The sequence below is a fragment of the Leucopleurus acutus genome (assembly GCF_964270905.1).
Source record: "Leucopleurus acutus genome assembly, chromosome: 7".
NCBI classification, from domain to species: domain Eukaryota; kingdom Metazoa; phylum Chordata; class Mammalia; order Artiodactyla; family Delphinidae; genus Leucopleurus; species Leucopleurus acutus.
In genome coordinates this window covers 22,896,393-22,922,701 of record NC_139150.1, presented here as the reverse complement: position 1 = coordinate 22,922,701, position 26,309 = coordinate 22,896,393, and the positions used below count along the sequence as shown (strand labels likewise).

At 39.6% G+C, this 26,309-nt stretch overlaps 1 protein-coding gene across 1 annotated transcript in view; it reads right to left on the bottom strand.

Moving 5' to 3' along the window:
* The window catches only part of SVEP1 (sushi, von Willebrand factor type A, EGF and pentraxin domain containing 1), a gene marked incomplete at its 3' end in the record, with an annotated part of 178,436 nt that overhangs the window by 41,757 nt on the left and 110,370 nt on the right, over positions 1–26,309 (bottom strand). Inside the window, exons 21-36 of the mRNA XM_082842808.1 lie at positions 25,601–25,697; positions 23,895–24,008; positions 22,541–22,654; positions 21,525–21,726; positions 18,518–18,675; positions 17,054–17,255; positions 15,011–15,186; positions 11,922–12,046; positions 10,842–10,965; positions 9,892–10,062; positions 8,341–8,514; positions 7,757–7,876; positions 6,011–6,187; positions 5,701–5,785; positions 4,676–4,867; positions 2,857–3,024 (exon numbers count right to left, since the gene is read on the bottom strand). Of these exons, the coding sequence (XP_082698934.1) occupies positions 2,857–3,024; positions 4,676–4,867; positions 5,701–5,785; positions 6,011–6,187; positions 7,757–7,876; positions 8,341–8,514; positions 9,892–10,062; positions 10,842–10,965; positions 11,922–12,046; positions 15,011–15,186; positions 17,054–17,255; positions 18,518–18,675; positions 21,525–21,726; positions 22,541–22,654; positions 23,895–24,008; positions 25,601–25,697 (2,399 nt within the window). The remainder of the gene's footprint in view (positions 1–2,856; positions 3,025–4,675; positions 4,868–5,700; positions 5,786–6,010; positions 6,188–7,756; positions 7,877–8,340; positions 8,515–9,891; positions 10,063–10,841; positions 10,966–11,921; positions 12,047–15,010; positions 15,187–17,053; positions 17,256–18,517; positions 18,676–21,524; positions 21,727–22,540; positions 22,655–23,894; positions 24,009–25,600; positions 25,698–26,309) is intronic.

Here is a 26,309-nt window from a genome sequence, read left to right as displayed (position 1 = left end):
ATTCTCACTTTTGGTGTCTAGGCCAGAGGTATTCTTCCTTCTATGGACTGGGAGATGTGCAAGGATGCTTACTTCAGCACTGCTGTATCATCAAATAAAGTGGAAAGCAATTAACCCTCTACCAGCAGGGAAATGGGTAACTTAGAGATTGCTCATTCTGATAAGGAAGCACTATACAGCAGTTAAAATGAATTCTGTTGATTTACCTTTATCAACAAAGGCAAAAAACACGACGTTAAACGAAAATCAAGCTTCAAAAGGATCTCAGAGTATGAACAACGTACATGAAAATTAAAACATTTAAATCAACAGCATATTTGTTTATGAGTACATATGTAACACAGAAAAAAATGCACACTTACTTTGAGAAGAGTGAGAAAGTGATGAGAATGGCTTCTAGTTATTTTTGTAATATTGTATTTCTTTTATAAAGAGAGATCTACAATAACTATGGCAAAAATTTAACATGTACTTTTATCTCAGCAGTGGATACACAGGTAATTTTAAATAGAGATTAATTTGGTTTTGTGCTCTTTTGTATATTTAAATGTTTCATTAGGCATTTGTCCAGAAAAAAGGAATAAGACAGAGCTCTCCGGTCTGGCCACCCTCATAACTCTCTAAGAGTAAGTGTGTGTAAAGGGGCAAAGTGTTCTTCCTCTCACCAAAATTGTTACTTTCAGAAAAATGAAACTATCTCCTAATAGCTATTGATATTTTTCTTTTAGGAAAAAAACATGAGTGGTAGTGATTTGTGACCACGTGTACTTTCCATTAATTTGATTAACTACTTAAGATAGTTTCCCCTATATTATTAAAATGTCATCACTTTACATAACAATAATGATGACACAGAAAATACTAATAAAGCCATATTTATATAGTACCTTCACGCACATATAAAGCACTTTTATAAAAATGGCCTCATACCCTTTAACAGCTATATGACTGAGATGACAGATTTGGTTTCCATCTTTTCAATGAGAAGAAAACTCCCACAGAGTGTCTATTTGCTTAGAGCAGAAGGGATTTGTACGATAACGTGGCCCAACACCTTTATGTTTTAACTATAAAGTGGGAATAATATATCTTCTTCAAAATCCCCCTCTTTGTTGAAGGGAGCACATGAGATAATTCACAGGAATGTCCTTTGAAGAATGTAAAACCCTCTACGAATGCAGGGATTTGTTGTGATTTTCATTATTGTCTTTATTGCTTCTTTTAACAAACCCTTTTTGTATGCTACGTAGACTTAACATTAGGCAGATATAGAACTCTTCTTATAAGTGAATGATTTATAGTGAAAAAAAGAAAAATGGGAATTTTTATAAGAGCATGATCTTTAAAAGTATATGCAAAGACAAAATTCTAGTAGGAGATATAGTAAAGTATCATTTATCTTCGGGCAATTTAAAAAATATATGTTTATTTTCTAGTTTTATATGGTGATAATACATTACTTCTTAATCAGAAAAAAACCCAGAAGTTGTCAATATGTAGCTATTATTTGGAACATTTATATCGATAAGGTTTCACAAACGTTTAAATGACTAATCTTAAATAGTACTGTGTAGTTCGCTAGGAAGCAATTTTTAAATGAGTCAATCCACAGGGGAGAGATGGGGCCATCAAAAGCTAATTCCCACAAATTGATACAACATTGTAAAGCAACTATACTTCAACAAAATAAATTTTAAAAAGCCAATTCTTACAGTGACATTTTAATATTCAAGATTTCTTTTCTCACTTAAGAAGGTGTTAAGATCCGGGATTTCTGTCAGTTATTTACGTGAGTATTTGACTCTCAAGAGCTTTTTGCAAGAAAATATGGTTGCCACCTGCTGGTGGCCTGTATTAGTGGAACGGTCTTCTATCTAGGTGAAAACAACTTCAACTTTCATGTTACTTTCATGAAACTGTGTCCTCTCTTCTGTCCTAACATCATAGTAGTGGCACAGCTTGTTGAGTTATTATTTTCTGGCTAGTCCAAGCAGTATATCATTTTACTGCTCACAATATCCATAAGGAGTATCAACCTTTAATGACTCATAGAAGCAGAGAGAGGTTATACCATTTTCCCCGGGCTGCACAGTGAGTGAAAGATAGAGCTGAGACACAAATGCAGAAAATGGCAGCCCCTCTGCTGTCACTCGTTCCAACTGCATGAAAAGCATCTGTGGTAAATCTGGAGTGTGAAAGCTATAAACTATTACTGGTGAAAACATTTATTGAGGAAGCACGGAAAAAAATGAGCAATGAAATGCCAGTCAGATGATCTGGGATTTAATCACCCCTCAATTCTTTACTGCCTGCCTGAGACCCTAAGCAGATCACCATCCCAGAGGGAGCCTCTCCTTTCTCTGTGTCTTACACGGTTTTTGTGAGGATAAAATGAGACGAGTATGAAAGCACTTGGTAATCTGTTCCTGTTTTTTTACATTTTATCTCTGAATTAAATGAGATCATTAAAAATTTTTAAATCTGAACTTTTTAATATTTTTTTCATGCAGATGTGGCATCTTTATGTTGTGACCTACGTCTTGCGTTTGATTTGGCAGAGGATAAATACACAAATGCCTATTTAAATACGCTTTTTTCATCTTTAATTAAAGTATAGAGATATTTTCCACTGCATTGCCCAATGTCCGTTATTCAAGGCCTAATTTGATAAATTACTCTAATTCCAGGAAAACATTGTTCCCACAGGGGAATATACTCCCTTTCTGTTGTAAGAAAAGAACATAAAGCTCTCTTTGGCTTTGGCCGCCAGGAAATTTAATTTAGTATTCAATGGAGCCCATCTGCGGTTGGGCCCATCCTCTCCCAAAATTCCTTTCCTTCAACGGGTTTACTCACCCTTCTTTGCAAGTGTAAGTGACAGTGTTCCCAAAAGTGAAGTTACTCCCGGTGGTGACAGCATCTTTGATGGCCGGTGGCTCTCCACAGAAGACGAGATGGCAGGTAGGTGGCGCTCTATCCCAGCTGCCTGAGGCCGAGCATTCGATGACCAAAGGGCCCTGCAAGCTACAGGAAAGAATGGTGCCACCTCTTTTGTTGGCTATTTACTTACTGCTCTGGAGGTGAACAAGGAAGGACTTAGGAGAGAATAGGGGACACTTGAGGAATTTTAATACATAAAAATAAAGTTTCTTCCCATTTTATTGCTTTATATAAAAACAAGGGAAATCTGGGACTTCCCTGGCGGTCCAGTGGTTAAGATCCTGTGCTTCCACTGCAGGGGGCACAGGTTCAATCCCTGGTTGGGGAACTAAGATCCCACATGGCGTGTGGCAATCAATGTCAATCAATCACTTTTTTTTTTTTAAATGGAAATCTCAGCTGGCTATAGATTCATTTAAAACTATGAGTAGGCTAAAACAACATAACTGGGGTGCAAAATAAAATGGTCCAATGTGCTCATTGGTGGTGCTGTGATTAGCAGATTACTTGGATGAGAAGTAACATGCTGGTTAGGATTCAACGATAAGGAAGACAGACACCCAGGAAGTCAAGTAACTGAGGTCAGAGGGAACTGCCCTTGCCATTAGCCTGGGCATCTGAACAGTGTTGCTCATCACTCTGACCTCTGGTCTTCCTTTGAATTTAAAAACCTCGCAGGCCTACGGCATGGCTTATCCACCTTCACTTGCCAATCAGCTTTTGATTGTACAACTTACTCCATTTTCTGTTCATTTGATCTGTTTCATGTCAGATCCTGTTGGCCAAGTTTCTGATCACAGCCCGACTCTCTATTGTCCCTTCTTTTTGTTTTGATTTGTTTTGATTTATTTTATTTTTGGCTGTGTTGGGTCTTTGTTGCTGTGTGTGGGCTTTCTCTAGCTGCGGTGAGCGGGGGCTACTCTACGTTGCGCTGTGTGGGCTTCTCATTGCGGTGGCTTCTCTTGTTGCAGAGCACGGGCTCTAGGTGCGTGGGCTTCTGTAGTTGTGGCTCGCAGGCTCAGTAGTTGTGGCGCACAGGCTTAGTTGCCCTGCGCCATGTGGGATCTTCCCGGACTAGGGCTTGAACCTGTGTCCCCTGCATTGGTAGGTGGATTCTTCATCACTGTGCCACCAGGGAAGGCCCCCCCCCGCCTTTTTTTAAAGATTTTTTTGATGTGGACCATTTTTAAAATCTTTATTGAATTTGTTACAATATTAACAAATTCCTTAGTTCCTTGACCAGGGATTGAACCCGCACCCGCGGCATTGGAAGGTGAAGTCTTAACTACAGGACCACCAGAGATACTGTCCCTTCTTTTTGAACACACACACACACCCCATTAATCAAATTAACCTCTTAACAGTATTAAGGACCCTGGTCCTTATCTTGACATGATTTTTACGACATCCTATGCAATATTTCGTTTGCCAAAATATCCATCACTAAAGCATTTTATTAGGTGTTGTGTTCCGCTTCATAAACATTTTTTGCTTTCCTGTTTAATGTCTGAATGTTTATAACATTGAATTAGAGGTCCCAGAGACAAAATTAGATGGAATATTTCCCTGGGCATTTACTATAGGCTGAGCCTCAAGAAGTACACACATTTGAGAATATCTTTTACATTTAAAAACTTGTATTTCAAGCTGGCCAGTCACATGCAAGTGAAACCCACTGAGTAAATAATGAGGAACAGGGTATTGTAGGAAGCTTGGCTGGTGTCTAGGACTGTACCTGTATCCATTGTCACACGAATACGATGCAGTAGAAAGATAGGTAAGCCCACTCAAAATATATTTCCCATTATTTATGTCTTCGGGGCTGGAACACTTGACCAGTTCACACAAGGGAGGAGAATGACTCCAAGAACTGCTAGCAAGACAGGATGATTCTTTTTCACCCTCCAGAGTATATCCTTTATTACACCTGATGAAGATAAAAGAAAATGACAGAACAGAATGCCTTATTTTGCGTAAGTTTATCTGTGCCAAAACTTCCAAAAAGACCAAGAATTTACACATATTGTTAGAGCACTTTTTTTTCCTACTGAAATAATGCTTTGAAAAAATTTTTTCAAGGTTGAATACTATGCATCTTGCTCTCAGGGATCCTGCTGGGTGATAAATAGAAGGACGGATTTAGGGTTTGGCTTGTCTCCAGTTTCTGTCATGGATTAGAAGCTGCAAACAGAAAATTCTTTTTTTAGAATTTATTTTATTGTAGTTGATTTACAATGTTGTGTCAATTTCTGCTGTACAGCACAGTGATTTAGTTATACATATGTGTATACATACACTTTTTCCTATTCTTTTCCATCATGGTTTATCATAGGATATTGACTATAGATCTCTGTGCTATACAGTAGGACCTTGTTGTTTATCCATTCTCTATATAATAGTTTGCATCTACTATCCCAAACTCCCAATCCATCCCTCCCCCACCCGCCTTCCCCTTGGCAACCACAAGTCTGTTTTCTATGTCTGTGAGTCTGTGTCTGACAAACAGAAAATTCTTGGTTTGAGAGCGGTGCTGTCTAGAATGAGTCCCTAGGATGCCATGGAAGAAGACCCTGCAAGTTATGAATATTTCTGGCTATAAGCTGGCGCTCTGGATCCAAACCCAAACATGTCATTCAATTAATTCCATATTAATTTGAAAACATCCTCTGGGATTACTCTTCGTCTTTTCTTCCAGTATTCTATCACTACCAGCATGTCATCAACAAACTCTACAATGTAGTGTTAATCTTAGACACTCACCTATATATTACTTTACTGCCATAGGTAAATGCTGATCCGTCAATGCCGCCATTCTCCGGGATAGCTGGTGCACCGCAGGAAACGGCTTAAGGGAGGAAAACCAAAAGGCATTGCTTTTCTTAGCCACTGTGTGTAAAAATCTCTAAAAGCTCAAGGGCAGCTCTAGGTTTTTGCTCACGTTTAAATAAAAGCCCAATACTGGGCTTTAAATACAAAGAATACTGAGACAACGTAACACTTGGCATTTCTCCACCTTGACTTTCTAGATATGGCCAAACACCATAAACATGGGGGAATTTACTCAACATACGTTCACAATATGGTATTAGATGACTCCATTCTCCAGACTCCAAACACGTTATCTTGGCCACTCCCATCAGCTGGTGCCCTTCATCACACGAAAATGTAACTTCAGAACCCACAGTATAAATCTCCCCGGAAGAGCGGCCATTTTCTGGATTCCCTGGAGCCTTGCATTTTATAGGTTCTTGAAAGAGAGAAACGGTTTTTGTGGGTCAATAGGTGGCTTTCACACAACCATGCAAGGTCTCATAGCAAAAGAATTCCACTACAGTTAAGGTACCAGTTAAATCCTGAGGAGAAAAAAAAGCTCCTGAAGGGAAAGGCATGAAGTCCAGGGACACACTAGCTGATTAGACCAGAACATACATTCAATGGGCATTTTAAAAACGGTATTTTGAAACAGCAATGTATAAGAAAAAGAAACGAAATTTATCAGCCCCAAAAGGAAGCTGTTTATCGAGGAAGTAGTGGTGGTGCCTGGGCATGGCTCATAAGGGCTTCAGCTCTTCTTCCTTCTCCCAACGTCATACCCACTTTTTAAGAGCAATGGACCTTCTCTCAAGCTGATGTGAAGGCTGTCCCAAAGCACATTTAGGAGAAGTTCCCAGCCGCCCCTTCCAAACAGCCTACAGATCCTAAGCCTCCTATGTGTAGATCTGGGGTGAGTCACTACTTCTAGGAAAGGAAAAAAGTTAAAGGGAGATTTAGGGCTGAACAATAGGAGTGAATAAATACTTAAATTCTCAAAAAGGGAAGATATACTGATTTAATCTTTCTGAAGATCCTTTTGGCTTATAAGCCAAGGACCTTAACTGAAACCCTTGCAAAAAGTAAAAGCAATTATAAGATTGATTTTGAGAATTCCTCTTTAATTTCCGTCTAATTGTTTTCTGGTAGTTGCTTTCTCATAACTCATGTAGAAAGATATACATGGGTTATCACAAAACATAGAGATGTGTAAGGCAGGATTGTCTGTGTTTTTTCAATGATATAATTCTGTGTGCCTGAGGCAGAGGAAAGATACTGAAGGTGAAGAGGGGATGAAGCATCCTATTTGCTCTGATTGAGGCAGTAGAGGCCATTGCTTACATGTCTAAATCCACTCTATTATTCTTCTATCATGTAGGTATTTCTTCAACAGTCTGGTGATAAAGTTGGCTCTCAGTTTTGTTTTTCAGAAATTGGGAAGTCAGCAAAAGCACAATGCTAGTTTAAAGCACCTTTAACCGTTGCTTATGTACCATTAAAAACTTTTTTTTATTGAAGTACAGTTGATTTACAATGCTGTGTTAGTTTTAGACGTACAGCAAAGTGATTCACTTATACATATATATATCCATTCTTTTTCAGATTTTTTTCCATTATAGGTTATTACAAGATATTGAATATAGTTTCCTGTGCTGTACAGTAGGTCCTTGTTACTTATCTATTTTATATACAGCAGTATCTGTTAATCCCAAACTCCCAATTTATCCCTCCCCCTGTTTTCCCCTTTGGTAACCATAACTTTGTTTTCTATGTCTGTGAGTCTATTTCTGTTTTGTAAATAAGTTCATTTGTAACATTTTTTTAGATTCCACATATAAGTAATGTCATATAATATTTGTCTTTCTCTGCTTATGTATCCTTTTAAAGGTGGTTTTACTTTTCCATCTCCCCTTTGAAGTTAAAAATTTGTCTTACTGTACATTTACAATATATACTTGAATTAAAAAATTGAACTAGACTTCCCAATTACACATAGCCTAGTTACCTGCACAGTGTTTACCATCTCCTGTGTAGGGTGGGATACACGAGCAGACGTAGGATCCATTTGTATTCAGGCAGGAAGCGTGCTCACTACAATCTGACCCAACTGCACATTCATCAACATCTAAAATGAAGACAGTTTACAGATAGTACAGTTGATGGATTTGTCTTATGTAGCAAACATTTGTTTTTACTTTTAAATAATTACGTATCATTTAATGCATCACACTAGATATTGATATATATTGTTATGAAATTTAGATATGATAGTCATAATCACACTGCAGATCTACAACAAAAGCTATTATTTCCCCAGTGTATAGGTGAATAAGTAGAAGAACAGAAATAAATATTCTTAATATTGAGCCTGGTAAAAATTTAAAACATGTTTGGCATGTCTATGGATAGCTGCTTTGTCACTATGGCTTGCCCAGAGCTCACTAGGAGGAGATGAAATTAACAAAGGCATGCCATAAAAGCCTCAGGAATTTGGGATAATTGTCTCCCACAGAGTTAGAGTAAATGCACACAGTAATTAAATGCATGCAGTAATTAAATGCACACAGTAATTGCCAAGATTCATCTCACCAAGACACGATGGTGAAATGCCATTCCAGCTCCCATTATCCGTACAGAACATCCTTGAATCACCCAACAAATAGTAGCCATTGTTGCACTGGTAGGTCACTGTGCTGCCAGCGTGGAAGTCCTCGGCTGAATAAAAGCCATTCTCCAAAGGGGGTGGCACCCCACAGCTAATGCCTATAATGTGACAACTACATTAGGAGCAACATACTCAGTGAACATTTTACTTATATTTATTTATTTATAAATTTATTTATTTATTTTATTTTTGGCTGCACTGGCTCTTCATTGCTGCGTGCGGGCTTTCTCTAGTTGAGGCGAGCGGGGGTTACTCTTCGTTGTGGTGCGCGGGCTTCTCGTTGAGGTGGCTTCTCTTGTTGCGGAGCACGGGCTCTAGGCACGCGGGCTCAGTAGTTGTGGCATGTGGCCTCAGTAGTTGTGGCTCGTGGGCTCTAGAGCGCAGGCTCAGTAGTTGTGGCGCAAGGGCTTAGTTGCTCTGCGGCATGTGGGATCTTCCCGGACCAGGGCTCAAACCCGTGTCCCCTGCACTGGCAGGCGGATTCTCAACCACTGCGCCCCGAGGGAAGTCCCATTTTACTTATATTGAACTCGTAGTTGAGTTAAGCATGCACTTTTCATTGCACACAAACATTAGACTGAGAACGCTTAGGAGTGGTGACAGGCTACAGCCATACCTGTGCCCAGAGTCTGGCTCACAGTAGGCATGCAATTCATTCATTTAAAAATATATTTATGGAGAGCCTGCTACCTGCTACACACTGTCCTGATGCTGAGGTTGCAGGAATGAACCAAACAGACAAAATCCCTGCCTTATAAAGTGTACTATCTAGTCAGAGAAGAGACACAAGAAACAGATAAATATATGATATATCAGGTGGAAAAAGATGCACTGGAGGAACTTCTCTGATCACCCTATCTACTACAGCAGTCCTGCTTCCACTCAACCCTCTCACTTTATATCTCCCTACCCTGCTTCAGTTTTCTTCAGAGCCTTTACTTTTGGCCCTTGCTGTTCTTATTTACTATAACTAAATAATATTATATTTACTTGTTACTTTCTGTCTCTCCTACTACAATGTAAACTCCAAAAGAAGAGAGACTTTTTTCCCCAACTGCTGCATCTCCAGAACTCAGCTCAGTGTCCAGCACACACTCACACCAGGTACTTTCAAAACTGTTGAATAAATGAATAACTGGGTGTAGCCAACTTAAGAGATCTATTCCTGTTTTCCCACCCAGCAGTGACCCATCTCCCTTTGGGCTCCAGCCCTCACACCTGTCTTTCCCTCCATCCAGTTCCTTGGGTCACCCGGGGGCCTTCACAGGTGGTGGGCTCTTTGGATCCTCATCTCCCATCTCCCTCATGGTGCCCAGCACACTTCATTATACAAGGGAAGTATTCAATGAATATCTGCTATACTGGCTACTATGCATATGCAGTATTTCACTTTTATCTAGCATTCCTGAAAAGTGTTCTTAGGGTTCCAGCATTTTTCAAGAGCTACTGAAACGCCTTCAATGAAGGCAGCTCACGTTCACAGAGAGGCAGTGGCTGTGTCCACTGTCCTTGATTCAGGCAATACTGCACGGGGTTTCCGACCATCTGGAAGCCCGGATCACAGAACAGACTGATTCTGGAGCCTGGCTTTACGTCTCCTGATGCAGTTCGCAGATGAGGCACCGATCCTTCTAAAGGTGGGCAATCTGAGGGCAGAGAATGCAGGTTCAGAGCTTGTCAGTAACACAGTGGCAGCATCACCAGGTTAAGGGTTTCAAATCATATGTTGTACCAGCGTTCGAGCGCCACTCTTTTGACATTAAAACAAGATAACATGTAACCAGATCACTGGCAGGCAAAATTTCTGGAAAAAAAACTATTGGAGTCAACAAACAACTTTCCCTCTTCCAGCAGAAGTCTGCTGAATATTTTTTAAGGAAAAAATAGTATTTTAGAGTTAATAAAATGTTCTTATGAGTTATCCAAAAACATGAATTCTAGGATACCTTCAGAAACTTGTTTAAACACACGGAATTTTAGGAGGCATTTTTGATCATTCAGAGTTTGACTATTCAGTATGTGGATCCTAACATCCATTTCTTTTCTCTCTGTGCCACCTGCCCCTAGATGACAGCTAGGAAGTACAGAGCCGAGAGAGCACCCCATCTCAAACAGGAGGATGGGACTTCGGGGGGGGGGCATTTAAAAAATTAACTATATCCCTCCTCTCATCCTATTTTCCCTATCTTATTTTACCTTTGTTTAACTTTCCTGCACAATTATTTTGTACCCTGTTACTCAGAATGTATTTAACTATTAAAAAATAATAGATCCTTCGGATGAAGGTAGGGAAAATGAATTACTAGGTAAAGAATAAACTGGCAGACATATACTACTTGACCAATAGAGAATCAAACATCTCCTTTTGCTAGAAAATCCCAGAGTAGTCAAGAGACAGCAGAGTCTATGGAAGAAGGAAACTAACCAGAACAGAATAAGCTCTTGGAATCGATCTTCACTCTCCCCACAATTCCTGACAGGAAATCAGGCCAGGCGAGCACATTTCCTTTTCTGAGTTCCTCTGGGCATGAGGAAGCCAGCGATTTCACCTGAAAGTTTAAAAACACATCTTTAGATAAACCTCACTTTTTTTCAGGAAGACAGAGTTATTATATCTCCTACTGAAAACCTTCACAGAAGTGTGGAGGGCAGTGGTGGGAAGCAGACTTTTGGATGTAGAGTGTGATTTCAGGGGCAAAGGAAAATTCTCTTCCTTCCCTCTCTCTCCTCCACCCCCATCATTCCTTTTCCCAAATATTTCATTGTAACTGGAATTCTCAAATTCTACCTATAGAATTTCTTGTCTAAAACTTTGCAGTGTATTCAGGTGTTATAGGGGCTCTCCCTTTCCGGTCTCCTGTCTTCTATCTCTCATCCGGAGTTGAGAAAGCTGAGGTTTAGGCAAGTTCTGCCACTATAATGGTAAGAGCAGACATGTGCCAAACAGTGTCTCAATCTTACATGCAGGATTTTGTTCCATCCTGCCAAAACTCCACTAGGCAGTTCTATTTATCTTTCATAGATTAGAAAACTGAAGCTCACAGAGATGGGGTAACACGTTCAAAATCATCGGAGTGAGTTCGTGGTAAAACTCGGATTTGAACCCAGGCCATTGGACTGCAGACTGGTTTTAACCATTAGCCCAGCTGTTACTCTCTGTGTGTAATCTTGTGCCAGCCCTAAATTTCTCCTTCTTTAGTCAGAGGGATTGGAAGTAGTCTTCTCTATGATTCTTTCTAGCTCTGAAACCACAAGATTTTATGAAACAATCATGTCCAATAAAATTGTAAAACATCACCAAGAGATTGAAAAGGAGATTCACTGAAAGTTACTGTAGATAATCTCTGCCTGGCTTAGTCTACGACCATAACATCAAATGATATCAGTGGTAAGTTCCGGAAACCCAGAGGTGTCAATAAGATATGGCATCGTTAGGCTGTGCACATTTGTACTAGGTTTGTACCTTTGCATCTCATTACTGTCATACACTGAAAATGGAATTGACCTGCTGTGGAGACAGGACATAGTCCCAGAGGTTGAGCTGGCTTATGGAACCCACAAAAGACTCAGCTGGGTTGAATCCCTCTCCTTTTTTGTCTTGTTCTTGCCCAAGAACTAATGCACCACCACCTAAAGAGAAAGGAGAGAAAAAAGGAGGAAAACTGGCCTGATCGTTATTTCTAAAATGCTAACTTAATGAAGGCACAGCCTATATAAATGACAAGCTAAATTATCTACATTTGCTGCATGATTTATCAGTAAGATGAATTCAATATTTTATATACCAACTTAAGAAATGGTCAAAGAGGATTTTGAGTATTATATTGGATTTATATATACTTAACTATAAAACTAGATATATACATATATAAGCATATAATATTTTATGTCAACAAAATAGCTAAGTCCTATTTCACCTCCTTTGTTCTAGGAAATTACCCTCCATGACAGATTACCAGGAGCTGCTCTTCATCTTTTTATTCTTCAGCTTACAATGATTAAAGTTCTATCATCAATTCCAAGGAACATTCCAGTGGCCACCTAATTGCAAAATCCAATGGAAACTCTTCAATATTCACCTATTAACCATGTCATTCTATTAAACTGCCCTTCCTGGCATACTTGATGGTCTGTGTTTGCCCCTCCAGAACGACCCTTCCCCCTTCTCCACTCTGCTTTGTGTCCCCAAGGTTGACACCTATGGACTACACCACCTGGTTTCCTCGGCCCTCTGGCTTCCGTTTGGCCAATGGAAAGACCAATTAGAGGTAAGAAAGGGGGATGAGAGAGAAGTTTAACTTCCTGGATACCTTTCTCCCAGGCAACAGATGGTAGGGGTTGCTTTCCTCGCTCTCACATCATCGCTCCCGCTGGGTGATTTCTCCCCATCACTGCAGGTTTGCCTGCTTTCTGGCGACAACTCCCCATCCTTGTCAATTCACGTCCATCCCTTGTGATTTTCCATTGTTGCCAGTCATGGTGTGTTTTACTACCACATCTTGGTTCTCAAGCATGCCCACACCTTTGAAAACAATCTCTTCATGAAACTCTTCAGTTACCCTCCTTGTGTGTTTCCTGCCAGGAGCCCGACTGATTCTACTTGGTTTCCATGACAGCATCCTCTCCTGCTCATTCCCAGTCTCCCTTCCCTGCCTGCCTCTTAGACTCTGATGCACCCAGCATTCCACCCTAGCCTCCTTTCTTCTTCCTTCAGCTATTCCCCCTATCTGACCTCACTCCTGCCAATCCATGTCTATAGAGCCCGCATTCATGATTTCCCAACCTATGCCTCTTTCTTACAAAATTAATCATTAAAATTAATACATACACATAGAAGGAAATTTGAAAAAAAAAGTATAAAGAATTCCTTCTACCCAGAAACAATCTTTTAACAGTTTTGTGTATTTCTTTCTAGGTTCTATATTCTTTTAATTATTTTTTTTAGTATGTGTGTGTGAGAGAGATTTTGAAACACACAACACAGGAGCCTACTACATATGACGTTGGAAGCTTGCTTTTCTTCTTGAACACGTTCTCATTTCATGAGTTTTAATAGCTATTTTATCATGTGAATGCACAACGATCCATAATTTTCTTCATTAACTAACTTAACAACCACTCCTTAGTGGATATTGGGGTTGTTTCCAGGTTTGGTACTAAGATAACACTGAGATAAATATATTGATATGTAGATATTTGTCCAGATCATTGATTCTTTCTTTTCGATTGATTCCTGGTAGTGAATTGTTGGTTGCGCGCAAAGGGTTTCTCTAAGGCTGTTGATGAAAGTTTCTGAATTGTTTCCCAGAAAGTCGGGATCAGTTTTCACACCCTCCAGGGCTCTGTAAGGACATTCACCATGCTGAATCCTTGCCAAGCATATCTTACCACTAAAAAGCAACTCTCAATTTGATATAAAGTGGTATCAACCTATGTTTGTAGCTGCACGTATTCCTGGGATTAAATTCAAACTCAATATGCCTAAAACCAAATACAGAATCTTCCCCCACCCCTGATTCCTGCTCCGATAATTGTCCTTTCCCGAGAGAATTCCTATCTCAGCTAACAGACCCTCCAATAAATCTGGTCACCCAAACTGCAGTCAGTCATTCACTAGGGTCTGTCAGTGGAGCTCTGCAGTATTTACGGACAGTAATTCATTCTTATTGCTATGGTCAGACAATCATTTCCTTGGTTGGCTACTATTATAGTTCCCTTGTTTTATTTTCCTATGCCTTTAACTTACTTTCACTCTTCTATTAGGATGTAATTTTCTTTTGAGATAGAAATATTCCTCTTTTTTTTGAGATACAAATATTCTTTTTTTTTTACCATCAGTGAAATAAATGCTCATTATGAAAATATCAGGAAAGAATAAGGAAGAAAAATAAAAGCCACCTGCAATCCCACCACCCAGAGAAGGGAGGGTTAGAAACAAGCATACTCTAAATTAAACACACCACCCCACTTCCCAGGACGATGCCACTTCCTGCAGAAGCGCTCTGAATGTTTCCTTATTTACTACAGAGAACCTCTAGCCATTCCTCCTCATATGACATGTGTCACAGAAGGACCTAGATAGTGCAGGCTTATTGCCAGGTACAATGCTGAGAACACTGGAACACTGAATACTTTTGCATTCCTTCAAACAAAACTCTCTAAATATTTGTTTAAAAGTATTTTTAGAAGAGAGTTTGAGTTCTATCAGAGAAAGGGCCTAAAAGATGGATAGCTATTAGCAGTGCCCCAGCTTGAATTCTGGATCTACGTGTATACTGATCACGAACCAAACCTAAAATAAAAACAACAATCAAAACCAACCAACAAAAAACACCAGCAATTAATCTCCTCGTTGGAAGACAGTTTAGTAACCACCCACTGTTACTTCAGCACGCATCTTGGTAGTCTTAATATACAACCCAAAGGCATTTCTTACAGAGTCACACAGCTCACCTAGGAAAAGCTTCTAATAATTCACAGTCAGGATAATCAGGGGGTGGTACATGGGAGAGAGAACTTAGCAAACTTGATGTTCATCAAAGCACCACCGCCTCTAGCATCAGATGGAATTATATTCCTTTTGCTAAGACATACCAGGGATGGGCGAACCAACAGAGAGGCCCACACCACCGTCAGATAATTTCCCATCGATATAGACTTTCCAGGCTCCATCAGCACTCGTCCAAGTGATTGCAATATGATGCCAACTGCCGTCATTCACCGAGGGACAGTCTGTTATTTTTTCCTTGCCATTCACATAAAGAACCCAGCTGCAGAAAGATTCCAGGGGATACAGTCATCAGTCATATGTCGTAATCCCATCTGTGGGGCATGTTACTATCTTTCCTTTTTTCCTTCTTTTCCTTTTTTGTGGGTAAAGCACTTCGGGTAAAACCGCTACTTCTTTTTCGCCATTTCAGCCACGTTTCATAGAAGCAGATTTGATTACTAATTACTCTTTATTGTAGCTCACGGAAAAACTGGTTTGTGTTTCTGAAACACTGAGGGGTAGGAAAAAGTCTCAGGATGAGCTGAAAGAAGTCAGTCCAACTTGAGATAATTCACCAACTGTCTATCCTGGAGAGACTGAGTCAAGAACGGAAGGAATGAGAGCTATGTAAATGTCAGTCTGGCTTCCTTCCTCTAGGATGTACGTTCCTACACCTCAGAACAGACTTCAGAGATCTCACAGGAAGTCAATCCTACCTCTCTGTTGCCAAAACAGTCACATGGCAGACGAAGTATATCGATCCAAAGAAAAGAATAATTGGAACTAAACAGAGGTGACCAAACACAAGAGGGTTCCAACAACCATGTCGCTTAGAGGAATGCCAAAGTTAACCAGCAGTTAAAAGTAAAATATTTTCAAAAGCACATGGAGAAAAAGAAGAGACTAGGGAAAACTGATAAAGAAGGTAAGAATTCATTGACAGACTCTCCCAGCCTCTTCTGAGCCCCTATTCAAAGATGTGTATGAAAAAATATTTTTATTGATAAAACATGAATTGTCTCCCCTCTGTGTTTTCCCATTTTCCTCCCCCAATTCAAGCAGGCGACAGGTTTTCTCTTTCTATACATTCTGCCTCAGGGGAGGATTTTGCAAATTTCTTGGGATTTTGTTTCTGAACGTTCAAGTCCATTAAGAAGAATGGGGTTTGAGGATAGGAAGATTCCCACCAGAATAGTGAGACTCTCACGGATTGATGAGAGGAAAGAGAGCTCAGTGGGTCCCTGAAGCCTGCAACCTGTTCATGAGCAAAAGGCCACACGTTTGGGAGGATCTGGGAGGAAAAGGCCATGTGGTGCATCACAGAATCTCTCTAGACGAAGGCGTAAACTCTCAGCCATGACAAGGACTCCACGTGCGGCGAAGAGCAGTAGTTCTGGAAGGACCACGGAGGCTGAGGCAGTGGATGGCTCACTGATCAGCAGGGTCGACAGATGACCAATGACGGGAGCCCTGCCTGAGTCTGTGACTCCTTAGCAAAACTCTGTGGGTTTTAGATGATCTGTGAGCATCTAAGACAGGAGAAGCAGTCAGTAGAAAGAAATCAGAGAAACAACCGGGGCTGACTTGCCCAGAGGGATGGGGTTCTGCATTTGGAATGAACTGATCCAAAAAGACACAGAGGAACGTCATCTTGCACACCTGAGATTACAGACGGATTCGTATTCAATGCAAGTGTCTCCCAGGGGTCAACAGTGCCACTGAAATCTCTTGACTCTTGGCCGCTCTGATATGTAAATAAAGGAGCACTGGTCTGAAAAGTCAGTTTGACACTTAACTCTGCCACTCCCAGGGTGTGAGATCTGGGGGCAAAGCGTTTAGTTTCTCTGAAACTTCATTTTGCCTTTTAAGGGGCATCAGTTCCTCAAGTCATTGTGAAGCTCAAATGAAATAATACATACGAAAACACTTAGCAAATAGCAAAAGACAACACACGTATAAGGCGTTACCACTGAAACTCTGCCTCCTTATAGGACTTGCCCAGATGCTCTGATTACTGTCACCCTGCTGTTCTGCCGGCACACCTGACCCCGCCCCGCCCCCCCACCACCACCACTCCAACCCCCTTGTCAGTTCTAACTTGGTGCCAGGATAAGTCCTAGCACAGCCTTCCTGACACCTCTGCTTACCCATTATAATCGGTTAGAAGGAAGGTATTGTCACTGCCATTCTCGAGTGCATAGGAGATTGGCGTCCCGTAGTTGGTGGTGTCAGAGGATTTCATCCAGAATGTGCAGGTTACAGCACGGAGGGATGGAAGCACACCATCCAGCAGGACGTAACCATAGATGCCGGAAACTTCAAAATCCAGGTTAAAACCTGCAGACTGTTCTGCAACAAATAAGAAAGTATGAGCACACATACAGATGGTCAACAGACACGTGAAAGGATATTCAACATCGCTGACTATTAGAGAAATGTTAATCAAAACTACCATGTGGTATCACCTCACACCAGTTAGAAGAGCCATCATTAAAAAGTCTACAAATAATAAATGTTGGAGAGGGTGTGGAGAAAAGGGAACCCTCCTGTACTGTTGGGAATGTAAATTGGTGCGGTTACTATGGAAAACAGTACGGAGGTTCCTCAAAAAAGTAAAAATAGAGCTACCATATGATCCAGCAATCTCACTCCTGGAGAAAACTCTAATTCTAAAAGATAGATGCACCCCGATGTTCACAGCAGCACTATTTACAATAGCCAAGACATGGAAGCAGCCTCAATATGCATCAGCAGATGAATGGATGAAGAAGATGTGGCATGTATACATATATATGGACCACTTTAAAATGTGGACCATTTTTAAAGTCTTTATTGAATCTGTTACAATATTGTTTCTGTTTTCTGTTTTGTTTTGGCCACCAGGCATGTGGGATCTTAGCTCCCCAACCAGGGGTCGAACCCACACCCCCTGCGTTGGAGGACGAAGTCTTAACCACCGGACAGCCAGTCCCTAACAAATTCTTTTAAATAAAATCATCCATGAGTATCTAAGACAGGAAATGCACTCAGCAGTGAAAGGAAGCTGAGAAACAGGGAATAGCTGGAAGGACAGGTGGGGTTGGGGAGTCATTAAAGATGAGAGACTCTAAGCACATGTGTGGAGCGATTGATACTGCAGGAGAGAAAGAGGGGGTCGCTGCAAGGGCAACTCTCCAGCCCTGCTCAGGGCTCTGGCTCCTCTCCATTTTATGAGCCCCAATCCTGCATATCCCACTCAACAGAACAAAAGTCCTACAGCTAAAAGACTCCAGTGCTCTGAGAAAGCAGTTTAGCATTGACTCTCAAACATATCCATGGATTCTGACCTTCTAAATCAAGTGACCTTTCAAAGCAGCCTTTCTAAACATGCAGAATGTGAAGAGTTCTGCTAAATTAGATTTCCTCCATTTCTCCCTTACATCTCTAAGCTTCAGCCTCCTGTGCTACTGGAGATAACGTGAACCAGTCTAGTGGGTGGCTGTGAAGAATGAGTACAAAATGCTTCGCATAGTTTTTGGTATATAGGTGGTGCTCAGTGCAGGTAAAAATTGACACTGTTATTATATCATTATGGTTAGTATCGTTATTAATAACATTAAGTTCATATATACCTGTTTCACACCTGCTGCCTGAAAATCCTGGCTGACATTTACAACTGTATGAGTTTAATTCATCCACACAGGTGGCCTGATTTCTACAGGGGTTAGACTGACATTCGTTGATGTTCAAATCACAGTGTGGCCCTGTGAAGCCCACTGCACACTGGCACCTGAAAGAAAACAAACTATTGTAACAGAATAGTTGCAGAAAGGGCATTAGAAGCAGTCCCCAATGACAACATTGTCTCAAAAGACTCTGAAAAGCTGAAGTGCTACTATGATCTCTCTTATATGTGGAATCTAAATATAGGTACACACACACACACACACACACACACACACACACCAAGCTTATAGAACATAAGCCAGAGACAGGGAGTGGGAGGTGGGAAAAATAGGTGAATCCTTTTTTCTTTTTTTTCAATTTAACTAAATTGAATTTAAAAAAAAAAAACGCTGAAATGCTGAAACATATTTTCCCCATTAAAACAGTGCTTTAACTGTTATTTTTTTAATTCATTCAAAGAAACCTATTTAAGACAACGTATATTTGAGATATTGTAGTAGCAAAAATAGAGTATAAAGCAGTTCTGGTCAAGGTGAAGTATTATTCATACATTGGGAATTTCTCTCCCCACAGAAGTGCTAGAAAAAACAAAAATTCACATATGTTAATCCAATCTCTGTAACAATGAGGTACTTTACAGATGAGTAAACCGTGGCTCAGAGGTTAATTTGCCTGAGCCCTCTTTTTACTAAGTGCTGGAGGAGGACTTTGATCTCAGTCTAGTGGCTTATTCTTAATCAGTATGCCATACAGTCTCTGTGGTATGCAACAAACGCTTTAAACCCCTCAGAATGGAGAACACATCTAATGATGTCAAATGTTGACAAAGGTGTCATGAAATGGGAAATGTCAGTGAGTACAACTACCACTGGGCAATGTCAAGGGAAGTGGAGAGTTTGTATTCCCAGAGCCCTGTATGTCCATTTCTAGTATGAACTCTAGGAGATTACTGCCCAGGTGCACAAGGACACATATAACAAGTGTTCACAACAGCAGCATTCTACACGTTCATGGAGAAGTGAATGGGAAAATAAACCATGGTATAATCATTCAGTGGAATCCTAATCAGCAGTTGAAATGAGCAGACTAGAGCCAAATGTATCAGTCTTGAAAATACATAGTATTGAGTGAAAAAACAAAACCCAAAATACAAAGGGATATATATATATACATATAACATGATACCACTTAATGTAACATGTCAAACTATACTATATGCTGTTTATGAAGTCATATACATAGTAAAACATAAAGTCTGAATGAGAAAGATATAAACCAACTTCAGGACAGTGATTACTATTGGGGAAGAAGAGAACTGTGTGTGGGTGATGTGCATGTGTGCGTGTATGTATGCATATTTGGGGGGACTCCAAATCTATCTTTAGAATTTGCTTTTTTAAACACGAAAGATATAAATCAAATAAGGCAAAAGGCTAAGGTTTGATAATTACTGTGATGAGTGTATGACTTTTGTTATTCTTTGTAATTTTCTGTATGTCTGAAATATTTTTAATTAAAAAGGAACTGCCCAATAAATGTAGTGACTATTGTTAACCAGCATGTTTATATGGGGGCCTCTTTGATATTGGCAATAATATGAATAAATGGTATTTGGGGGTTTAAAAGAAAATCTCCGTTGGAATTGGCGTGCATCTTTATGGAGTTCTGTGTAGTTGAGGGTAAATCTATTTTGGCTAGAATTTCACTCATCTTTATATGTACATGTGTGATATCATTATGGCAGTTCAATATCTTTGTCTATGAAACAGATTCACTTTGGTGGCAACTAACATTCCTTTTGAATTAGGAGGGTTTACCTTCACTTTTCCTCTAGTTAGGATTTAGACAAATTTGGTATTCATCAATTGTTTTGGACCCTGGGGAGAGTTTGGAACTCTTGCTGTTCATTTGGAAATTCTCATTGCCTATGGTTAGGGGCTGTATGCCAGAAGATATAAAAAAGCCCACGAAAAGATGATGCTACCCTGCTAAGACCTCATTTCCATATTAAGAGTGAAAGTCTCACTGGCAGAACTGGCTTCCTATTTCTTCCAGATAGTATCCTAGCTCTGTTAGGGGACGGTAATGGAAGGGGGCTGAACCGGAAAAGTACTGGGAAATGTTGCAACTGGGGTAGAATTCTTTTTTTTTTTTTTTTTTTTGCTTTTAACTTTTGAAAACTTACAGAACCAGTTGCTTGTTGAGGGCAATAACGTTTCCTAAAATTTTGCAAGTAATACCAGTCTGTCTTTTGCACTGCAGAAGCCACAGATCCTGCAAGAGGAAGGGGATGGAATAGGGCAGACTTGATAGTAATAAAAAAAAAAAGTGTTGGTTTTCAAACTGTTTTCTACTGGCACCCTAAGAGCTGCCTCAGGAAGACAGAGTCTTTCTCGCCACAAACACTACTATTTTCAACCCCAAAAGCTTAGCTTATTGTTTTATTTGTTTACACTCAGATTTCTCCTGAAACAAGGGTTACTAAACTAAAAAAAAAAAGTTTGAAAACCATGGTTACAGAATGTAGAATGGCGCTGTGACAGTAGAATTGCACAATTCCTATTTTAGCTAGTGGGAAAACTCCAGCTAAAATATAAAACATTTAAAACTGGGTTTTGTACAGTGCCTCTGCATTTGCTTCTGAATAAATGTGCTTCCTTTCATCTTTTATGACTTCCCAAGTATAGAACAGTGGTTTCCAAGTCTGGCTGTGCATCAGAATCACTGGGGAACTTAACACATACAGGTTGTCTATTCTAAAATTATAGACTTTACCCAAGACTTAGGAAATCAGAACATCAGGGGGTAGGCTGATTCTACCATAGCTCATCCTTGGGCTAGGATTTGGGAAGGGCTGACTTGGAATTCAAAGTAATACTCTGGAAAGACTGCAGAATGACTGAACAGTTAAGATAATAAAAATAGTGAAAGGAGCCAGACTTAGTCTTTTACCTGAAGCTATTGGCACCATCCTTGCAGGTAGCTCCATTTTTGCACGGTTGGCTGAAACACTCATCCATGTTGATTTCACACCGGTTGCCCAAAAATCCAGGTGGGCACTTGCACAAGAAGCCCCCAAGCTGATCTTCACAGACTGCATTATTTAAGCATGGGCTTGACTGGCATTCATTGACTTCCGTTTCACAGTGTAGGCCTGGGGATGGATGAGGACGAGAAGGAGCCCGCATGTTAACCCCTTGGGAAAACTGGGGTCAAGGTGCTGACTCCATAGGGCATGCTGCTTCTAAAGGACAGGAATGGAGGCTGCAGAGCCACTGGGCTACCAAACTGGTTTCACAGCCATTCTTCAACAAGCTCTGGCTTTTCTACATCATTTTAGGACCGCGTTTTTGAAAATCTGCTCTTTCAATCTTACCTCTTTCTGAAACGAACATTAGCAATGAATATCTAATTGAGATAATGTTAAAAAATGGAACTAGCAAATTTAGTTCAAAATGTTCCTCTGTTTCTTTGACCTTGCCTCTTTCCTTCACTGATCATTTTCTGTTTTGGACTTCTTCTTTATCAGTTAAGTGTAGATAGATAGATATTTTAACTCTGTTATTTAGCATCCATTCACAATATGATTTTATACAATTTAACTCCAGTTCCTTCTTGAGTGCTTGTCTTAGCATATAAACTCATGTCTTCTTTCTCTCTTTCTGTCTCTGTATACACATATATATATATATATACACACATGTACAGAAACATATTATTTTTCTGAACTGTTTGAGAGTAAATTGTAGAAATGATGCCCTTTTACCCCTAAATACTTCAGTGTGAATTTCCTCAAAAATAAGGACTCTCTCTTATGAAATCACAGCACAGTTGTAAAATCAGAAAATTAATATTAACTTATATAATATTACATATATATATATATATATATGGAATGTTCGTAAATGTAATGATTTCTGGGGCTTTACAGAACTCTGTGACAACTAGGAAGAATGGAAACATCTTACCTGTGTATCCTTTCACACACGTGCAGCGATAACCAGCTAAGCCATCAACGCAAGTTCCTTTATTTGAACAAGGACTGGAGCTACACTCATTTATGTTTTCTTCACAGAGTTGACCTGCAAAGAATCATAGAATATCTGAGCTGGAGAAAACTGAAAGGAATTTAAGACTAATCGGTTTTCAAGCAAGTTGTTCAGGCGTAAGAGCAAAACGATTGGAAACCATGGCTAACATGTTTGTGAAAAATTTTGCTCTTTGCCAAATACAATTATTTGCTGAATAATATTCCAATATATGTTATATATATGATATCTATCTATCTCTCTATGTATCTATATGTATGTATGTATGTATCTACCTACCTACCTACCTATCACACATTTTCTTTATCCATTCATCCCTTGATTTATACTTAGCTTGTTTCCATATCTTGGCCATTGGCTACTGTGAATACTGTTGCCATGAACGTGAAAATACAGATATCTCTTTGAGATAGTGATTTCATTTCCTTTGGATGCATACCCAGATGGGGGCTTGCTGGATTGTATGGTAATTCTACTTTTAATTTTTTGAGGAACCTCCATGCTGTTTTCCATAATGGCTGCACCAATTTACATTCCCACCAACAGTTCACAATGGTCCCCTTTTCTCCATGTCCTTGCCAGCACTGTTATCTCTCATCTCTCTTAATTTTTAATTAATTTTTATTGGAGTATAGTCGATTTACAATGTTGTGTGAGTTTCTACTGTACAGCAAAGTGAATCAGTTACACATATATCCACTCTTTTTAGATTCTATTCCCATATAGATCATTACAGAGTATTGAGTAGAGTTCCCTGTGCTATACAGTAGGTCCTCATTAGTTATCTATTTTAAATATAGTAGTGTTTATATGTCAATCCCAATCTCCCAATTTATCCCTCCCCCTCCTTTTCCCTTTGGTAACCGTTTGTTTTCTACATCTGTGACTCTATTTCCGTTTTGTAAATAGGTTCATTTGTACCGTATTTTTTAGATCCCACATATAAGCAATATCCTATGATATCTGTCTTTCTCTTTCTGACTTACTTCACTTAGTACAATAATCTCCAGGTCTATCCATGTCGCTGCAAATAACATTACTTCATTCTTTTTCATGGCTGAGTAATATTCCATTGTGTGTGTGTGTGTGTGTGTGTGTGTGTGTGTGTGTGTGTGTGTACACACCCCCCCCACACACACATCTTCTTTATCCATTCCTCCGTCGATGGACATTTATCTTTTGATAATAGTCATTCTAACAGGTGTGAGGTGGTAACTCATTATTTTAAGGATTCCAGGGTTAATATTCTAAGAACGAGAAACTTTCCCCTTACCTGTGTAACCAGATGGGCATTCACAAATGAACCCCCCAACTTGGTCTTTACAAATTCCATTGTTGTAGCATGGCAGTGAGCTGCATTCATCAATGTCTGTTTCACATTTTAAGCCTAAAATGCAAACCAGACACTGAAGGTCAATCAAAGAGTGGATTAACAGAAACAGAACCATGATCATTTAAAGATAATTATCCCGATAATCTGAATTTATACGGAGTGGTGGTGGTGAAGGAAAGGGCAATATTTGTTAAGAGCTGCCATCTAGTTAAGTATTTAATGAAGGTATTACCTCTCTCTAAACAGCTTTAAGATATCCTTATAAGGATACATAAAAGCTAGCAAAAGATCCTAAGTGAGAAGTAGAGGGGGAAAAAGGGAAATCTGGAAGCATAAAATAGAGCCAGGAATTAGTTTAATTCCAAAGTGAAAAATACAGAGTCATATATACTTGCTACCAAGGCCACTTGGCGGAGGAGGGGTGGCGGGACTAAATCCTGCCAGATCTCAGCTCATATGTCAGGTATCCTAGAAAGGGGTGCATCTTCCCATAGGGTGCACACAGGCTTTCTATTGGCTAGCTCTGCCGAAACCCAGGCTCTTCTGCACCAGGGGGTCTCAAAGTGTGGTCCCTGGACCAACAATATCAGTAATCCCCTGGGAATGTGACAGAAATGCAAATTCTCACAACTTCCCTAGACCTACTGAATCAGAAATTCTGGGATTGGGCTCCAGCAATCTGTGTTTTAAGAAGTCCTCCAGATGGTTCTGACGCACGTCAAAATTTGAGAATCATTGTCCTATATTATGCTTTTCTCAACCACCTCTCACTTATAAAATTCTAGGACAAGTTCATTATTTCTTGTGGAATGTTGCGACAGAAATTTTTATAAGAATTGAAACACACACACATGCACATATGCACATGTTGAAATAAGTGGAATGACAACATTCTGTATTTTGTTTTCCAACTTCTCTTTTGCTTATCTTGTGGTGAATTATTTAAATACCACTTTCTCATTAAAAACACTTCATGTTGGCGGCATAAAACTCGAAAAAAAATGTAAAAACTGCATTTCTGGAAGAAAACAGGAAATTATTTTAAATAAACTGCAATTTTTAAGATATAGTTCATTTCTCCTCAAAAATTATATTTCTGGACTGAGCTGGAATTTGAACCAAACTGCAAGAAAACATAATTCTTACATAATTCCTACGTAATCAAGTTCAAAGCCATGCTGTTTTTCTAAGCACAGCTTCCAGAAAGAAAGAAAGCAACAAATCATGGCCATTCATGAGAACTTCCATTCATGTGAAGCAAATGAGAGAAACTGGAGTTTGTTTAAAAATGTTTATGCTGGACAATCTGTTCTATGTTGAGTGTCATGCATTTAATTTGTGTTAGAATGCAACCTTGGACACGGCCTCTGGAACCGTATCCCAATTTAAATCGTGAGTTATGATGTGACTTTTCATAGAGAAGATGATTCTTTATTCTTCCCCCAAAACGTGCAAAGAAAACTGTCATTCGTAAGATATGTATGCTTTTTTCACTTATTGGTTTGTCTTGTTCAACCAAACTTTTGTGCAATTATACAGTCTAATGTATCTTATGGCGTTTATTTTTAATGTTTCAAAGTTTGATACTGCAAGTCACAATGATATTGTATGAAAAACACATGAAAATTTGCACTCCTCTGTGTTACCTGTATATCCAGTTGGACAGAGACACACATAACCACGCCCAAGTTGTTGGCAGGTTCCACCATTGTGGCAGGGGTTTAAGAAACATTCATGGAAAACCTACCAGTGGCAGAAAAGAAATTTATCAGAGACAAAACACTATTTGTTTCAAAGCAATTCTGAGTAGGGAGTTAGAAGGTTTACATCAGGTTTCGGTTTCCAGGTGAGTCCAGCTGGACGGCTGCCTGCATAATGCTGGTACCTGCCATATATGGGCACAAATGCTATATATTATTCTTGAGTGATGTTCTGATAAACCCAGGCAGTGTCGCTAAATGCTGGCTCCATTTAAGGCATTTTAAAAAGTATACTAAGGACAGGCCCCAACCCAGACCAGCTAAATCAGGAATCTGTGGAAGTGGTATCTGTGCATCGTTTTTAAAAGTAAGCCAGTGGATTCTAATGTGTCTGTGTCCATTACGTGCAGTTTCAAATATGACTTATGAAGCCGTTATAAGTGAGTATGTTTGGATGTAGGAAGTTAAAATAAGAAATATAACTTCATTATCCTCCTTAAAAATACTTAAAGCCAAGGAATTTATTATGACATTGGGCAAGGTGCATTCAGAGTAATGGCTGAATCACCCAAAATAATTATTCTTAACTAGTCTTCAAAAAAATAAATGGAAAAGTTTTAGGAGTTATGTTTCTTATTTTTTAAAAAACCCACAA